Source organism: Chironomus tepperi, unplaced genomic scaffold, assembly GCF_022539635.2.
Source record: "Chironomus tepperi strain 1889 unplaced genomic scaffold, CSIRO-AGI_Ctep_v1 contig_262, whole genome shotgun sequence".
Taxonomy (NCBI): domain Eukaryota; kingdom Metazoa; phylum Arthropoda; class Insecta; order Diptera; family Chironomidae; genus Chironomus; species Chironomus tepperi.
Window position 1 is genome coordinate 241,266 of NW_027226384.1, and position 6,000 is coordinate 247,265.

At 27.4% G+C, this 6,000-nt stretch overlaps 1 protein-coding gene across 9 annotated transcripts in view; it reads left to right on the forward strand.

Moving 5' to 3' along the window:
• pros (homeobox protein prospero) overlaps positions 1–5,546 on the forward strand; it is a 158,485-nt gene extending 152,939 nt beyond the window's left edge. For all 9 annotated transcript variants that reach the window (XM_070642053.1, XM_070642054.1, XM_070642055.1 and 6 more), the window contains 2 exons: positions 3,276–3,420; positions 3,489–5,546. In XM_070642053.1, the coding sequence (XP_070498154.1) occupies positions 3,276–3,420; positions 3,489–3,668 (325 nt within the window). In that variant the 3' untranslated portion in view covers positions 3,669–5,546. The remainder of the gene's footprint in view (positions 1–3,275; positions 3,421–3,488) is intronic.
• The last annotated feature ends 454 nt before the right edge of the window (positions 5,547–6,000 follow it).

A 6,000-nucleotide genomic window follows, 5' to 3' on the forward strand; every position in this document is an offset into this window, starting at 1 on the left:
TATTTTGTGATTTTTTGGTATGACTCAATAAGGTTAAGGGTATTATTGGGAATTTTAATCAAAGTCGAGTAGCATAAAATGAAAATGTGTAAAAATCAACTTTTTTCCCGTCAATTGCACAATAAAACCATCACAATAACTTCATTAACCATAAAAATAGAGATATGTCAATTTCATTAGATCCAAAAAAAGGATGGCTTTTTGTGGACTGTTATCAAAATCCAATTTTCAATGCGCGAAGTTAAATTTTATTTTTAAATTAAATAATCTCATTTTTTGTGGTGACAAAACTACACGAAAAAAAAGGCAACAAAAAATTTCTTCGATAAAAATTTCACGCGAGACTAAAATTCGATCATAAATCGATTTAAAATGAAAAATACAAAAAAAAATTGCCTCTTTTCACACTGAAAATGCATTCAAACAGAATTGCAATTTTTTGTCATCTCATTGGCGTCGGCGATTTTGAATGCATTTTTAATTTGAAGCTCTCTTCTCGACGCCAACAATTTTTTATTTTGCCTATCAAATGCTCGAATATAAAAAATAATTGTAAAAAAAGGAACTGCAAAAATAGCGAGGGTGTTGTTGTCCACCAAACGGAACCAAAAAAAAAATATCTAAAAATTTTATGCATTCAACATTTTTTTGTTCGTGCTACTGCAATTTTATGAGAAAAAAATAAAAAGTTGAACAATATTGCACAAATATATCTCGCACATGGGAAATGATGAACGCAATTTCGAACTTTTTTCTGATGTTTGATTATTTCCATTGTTATTTTATCATCATTCGCGCCTTGTGAGTTTTCATTATGATTTAAACATTGGTTCTTGAATTTTTTTGTATTTTTAAAGAATTATTCTTACAAAAAAATGGTGACAAAATTTGAGATTTAAATGTAAATTGAGCTTTGATTATGGTGTGTATGGTTGTTTGGCATTTAAGGAGGACTCAAGAGGCAAATTGCGAATCGTAGAAATCAGTGGTCAAAGTGCCATCCTGACAGCTTCGCAGCTTATCATTAATGCGCCGACTTAGCGGTTCCTTACAGAAGCAATTTCAAGAGACCTAACCAGAGAAATTTGTTGTCTTTTTTGAAGACGTTAGATTTCCAACTCTACACAGTTGCATGACCCAGAGCATATCAATACAATGTACCTAACCACAATTTGAGAAGCATGAATCACACAAATCGAGTTTACGTGGCTAAAACAGTGAAAAAGTGTCCTTGAATTTGAAAAATTCAACTGGGATTTGAACCCAGGTCATTAAAATCGAATGCACAACACTCTAACCGACTACAAGACTGCCGCTTTTTTGCTACTCGCTGTTCAACCAAAGCTTTATTAAAAACTTACTCAAAAACAACAACTCACATTTAAAAATTAATTAAGTAATTTTCTGAAAATTAACTTTTACTCTTTGACTTCATCAAAGCTTTCCTAATGAGCTCTAATTTTTTTATTGCTGCATAATAAGCCTTGCAATAATCCACATTCCAATGAATTTCAATTTTTACATGTACAACATCAAACAAAACATCAAGAAAATCGTATGTACTATTTATTTTAATTAGAGAAACTACAATCATATGAGAAAAAAAGCCACCTTCAACCTACATACTTGAGATACTATCAAAGGCTTTCAAAAAGCACCATTTTTTGCTCATTAATTAATTCAAAAAATAAAACATTTAATTTCTTATCACAAAAGAGAAGTGAAAGAGCTTGTGTGCTGGTATAAGGTATATAGTATATAAATTAGTGAATTATACCGGTTTTTAAAAATATGTTGAAACATCTGTTCAAGCTTAAGAAATTCATTTTTTTCTGAGGGTTGCGATAACAAACAATAGTTCACATACAACCATAAATGCATATAACAATACACGCCTAGAAGTGTGTAGACTGAATGTCTTATGACTTTTGTCTGTTTCTTAAAGAAATGTTTTATAGTTTTGGGCGCGAAAAATGTGATTTTTATCCATATGCAAAAAGTAAACAATTGGATATGATCTTTGACAACAAAATTCAAATTGCAGGGATCTTTGACAAAATTCACTTGAAGTTATCGATTAATGAATAATTTTAACATCATTTGCAATTGAAATTCGACAAAAAAGATCTTAAAAGAAAATTTAAAGAGACAAACAATAAGAAATTTAGGGGTGAATGAAAAAGTCCGTTAGAAATTTTTTTTTTCTTTTTTGTTTCTTCCCTTATTTACTCGCATACCTTTACGTACCGTACATTACATTCGTGAGAAATATCAATTTTGTTTCCTTCTCATTGGTAATAAGTCCTTTTCTTACTACAAACAATACGAGCTATTAAATGTCTTGAGAAGATAAATAAGAAAGAAAAAAATCAGATGATTATTGAATAAAAACTAGTATGTGCTGTTATGTAACGGTTTTTTGAGGATTGTGATGTGAATGGGGTTTGATCAGATATATTTAAGAGTTATCTTGATTTTTTGGGAATTTTAGAATTTTTTAAATTGTTTGAATTTATTGAAATTCTAATTTTGACTATTATTGACATCTATGAAAGGACCAAATCCCTACAAATGCCTCAACAAACCCCATCAACATCTCAACAATCCAATTCTCTAATTCTTCAGCCCCAAAGCACCTCAACCATCATCCAATTAAGCCTTAAATAATCCAATCAACTTCCATTTCTCACCACTCAAATATGAACATTATGCCACTTTTTTAATACCGTCAACATCAGTGCACTATAAAACTACTAGAAACGTGATTTAAAAAAAAAGTGTAATAACTGACACTCTTTAAGCACATAAAACCGTATACATAAGTAGCTGTAATGATCTAATGGAGGTGTTTTTCTACCACTTGATGTCAAGTGATATTTTTTACACTATAAAAAGCTCAAAAGTGTCATAAGTTGATGCTAGCTAGTTTTAATTGCGGTAATGATGAAAAATATATATGGATGAAGATCCTCTCGGTGGGGAATTCAGCTCATTCGTATTAATGGTTCAGATATTTTAAGAGTTGAAATAATTCAATATCAAGTTAAGAAAAACTAATTAAGGAAATGCATGTTTAAGTCTTTAGAGAATTTCCTTCCGTGATTAATTCACACCTTTTTTGCATAATTATTGAGGTGTTAACAATTAATAATTACAGTGAAAAAATTCCTTAAATAATCTCGTGGGAAATTTATTTCAAATTATTTTCTTGAGACAATTGCAATGCTTAACAGCGAACAAATTAAGTAATGAATTTTTTTTTTTATTATCAACAGGGAATTTTACTATATTCAAATGGAGAAATATGCACGTCAGAATGTCACAGAAGGTGTCAAGAGTGTCGACGATATTCACATAAGTGGCGATAGTGAAATTTATCGTGTGCTTAATCTTCATTACAACCGTAATAATCACATTGAGGTAAATTTTAAAGAATTTAAGCATGTAACAGCAAATATTTATCGTAATTTAAAATGATTAATTTCCAGGTGCCGCCAAATTTCCGTTTTGTGATCGAGCAAACGCTTCGTGAATTTTTCCGCGCTATTCAAGGTGGAAAGGATAACGAGCAGTCATGGAAGAAGTCAATTTACAAAGTTATATCGCGCATGGATGATCCTGTACCAGAATATTTCAAATCACCCAACTTTCTAGAGCAATTGGAGTAAATGAATTGAAAAGCATTTTTGTCATAAAAACAAGAAGTTTTTTGTGGTTGTATGTAAATCAACTTAAAAAATATATAAAATATATATATTTTATGTAGATAACATGTATGTGGATTTGGGTGATTCATCGATGGATTAAATGACAAAAGAAACCCATCCAAAAAAAAATAATAAGAACAAAGCTGAACAACAACATCAAATTTACTACACTTATAATGAGAAATATTTGTGTAATTAAACAAGCAAAACCATAACTGTTATTTAAATATCGTAAGCTACCAAAGATAAGAAATGAAAAAAACAAAAATAACATACAGAATAGACACTTTGTGGTTCCTGATATATAACTTATTAACTAATCAACCAAAAAAGTTTTAAGAAGAAAAAAAAATTGAGAATTTAAAAAAAAATTGAGATTTTTTCGGTTTTAAAAAATTTAAAAAAAAAACGTTATTTTCTCTTTCGACACGAATACTCGCGTTTCGGCCTTCATTTCAAAATTTTCTTATTTTTTAAATTGTAAAAATTCTTTTATTGATTTTATTTCACTAAAATTTGTGAATTAAAATCAAATGAAATCATTTTTAATGAATTGAAAATTTTTGAAAAAATAACAAAAAAATTTAGTTCGAGTCAGAAAAAGAAATTCTCATGCAACAGAAAAATATCTTAAGAATCTTTTTCAAAACGATATTTACTGTTGTATGGAATTAAACAAAAAAAGAATATCTCTTCGGTCAAAGATGAAGATGATCATAATAGTAATAAATGATAATCCCCAACCGCAACATAAGAAAAAAGAAAATAATAAGAAGTAAGAACAAAAAAAAGAAAAAGAAACGTCTTAAGAGAATAAATGAACATCCAAAGGATTAAAAGAATAAATAGCCAACAAATAAGAAGATCAAAGTAAACTGCAATAAATATATCTCTCTATCTCAATTTTTTTTTTTGGCCAGATAATAGACAAAAAAGAAAATAAATCTTTAGTTGATAAGAAGCACCAAGAAGTTTGAGAATTTTTTAAACCAAAAAAAAGAAACAAATTTCTCAAATTTTGGTAAATCAAAGACAAAAAAAAGGCGAGTTGCTTCAAAGAATGACAGCAAAGCTGTCACTTTTTCGACCAACTCATCATGTGATTTGTGTAATTTTTTTGCTAATTGGTTAAGATGACAAAAAAATGAATTAATAATAAAAAAATAAAAAATATTAGGATAGAAAACATTCCAAAAAAAATTAAATTATTTATTGCTAAATTAAATGAAAAAAAAATTGTAATAATTGATTCATAAATGAACCAAAAAAAAAATATGTGGAAATGATAATTTTTATGATTTATCGTGGGAAGAAAATAATCGACTTTTCAAATTAGTTTTAATAAAAATATATAGCGGGGATTTATTTTTTATTTTATTATAATTATAATATTCATTCAAGAAATTTTTAAACCAAAAAAATTATTATTTTTGCTTGCGTTTTAGTTTTTAAAATTCAGTGAGTTATTGACTTGTTACTTCATGGTCACTTTATCGCTATTTATAGCTTTAAATTGAAGTAAAAGTCAACTTAACTCACTGAAAATCATTTAAATTATCAAATTTTTATGTAAATAATATTTTAAATTCAAAAAAAAGTATTTTTATGTTAATATTTTTCACAAATTGAATGAAAAAAATGACACATTGCATTGAATCTAGTTTTTTGGGGCACTTTAGGAACAACCAACGAAGAATCCTGAACAAAAAAATGTTGGACGTTTCTAAAGTGTCGCCACATCTACACGCATGATTAGATAATTAGGAGAAAATATTATTATTAAATTTTATTATTATTATTATTATTTATGATTATAAATAAAATTTTTAATAAAGTGATGCTCGACTTTTTCGGATGTCATTTTTTAAAAAATTCAAAAATAAAATTAAAATCTTTTTTGTTTCTTTATTTTTATGAGAATTTTTCAGTTTTTAATTTGAATTTTATGTTGTGTTTTATTTTAAATTTTTTGAAAGATTGAAGGTTGAATTGAGGTAAAATAATCTTATTGGGAAATTGAATTTAGATTCAAATTTAACGGTTTCTTATAAGAATTAATCATGAATTCTTATAAGATTCAATTAAATATTTCTAATAAGACCAGAGTTGGGATTTTTAAATGATTTAAAATTTTTAAAGAATTTGAAACTTTCAACATTCTCAAATTTTACCTCAAATTTCAAAAAACTCTCAATTTTCTACAATTCAAAAAACTCCTAATTTTTTTCAATTTATTTGTTACATCAACGATCTTCCTTTTCGTTTATGACATTTTATGCAGCGACGAATCCCA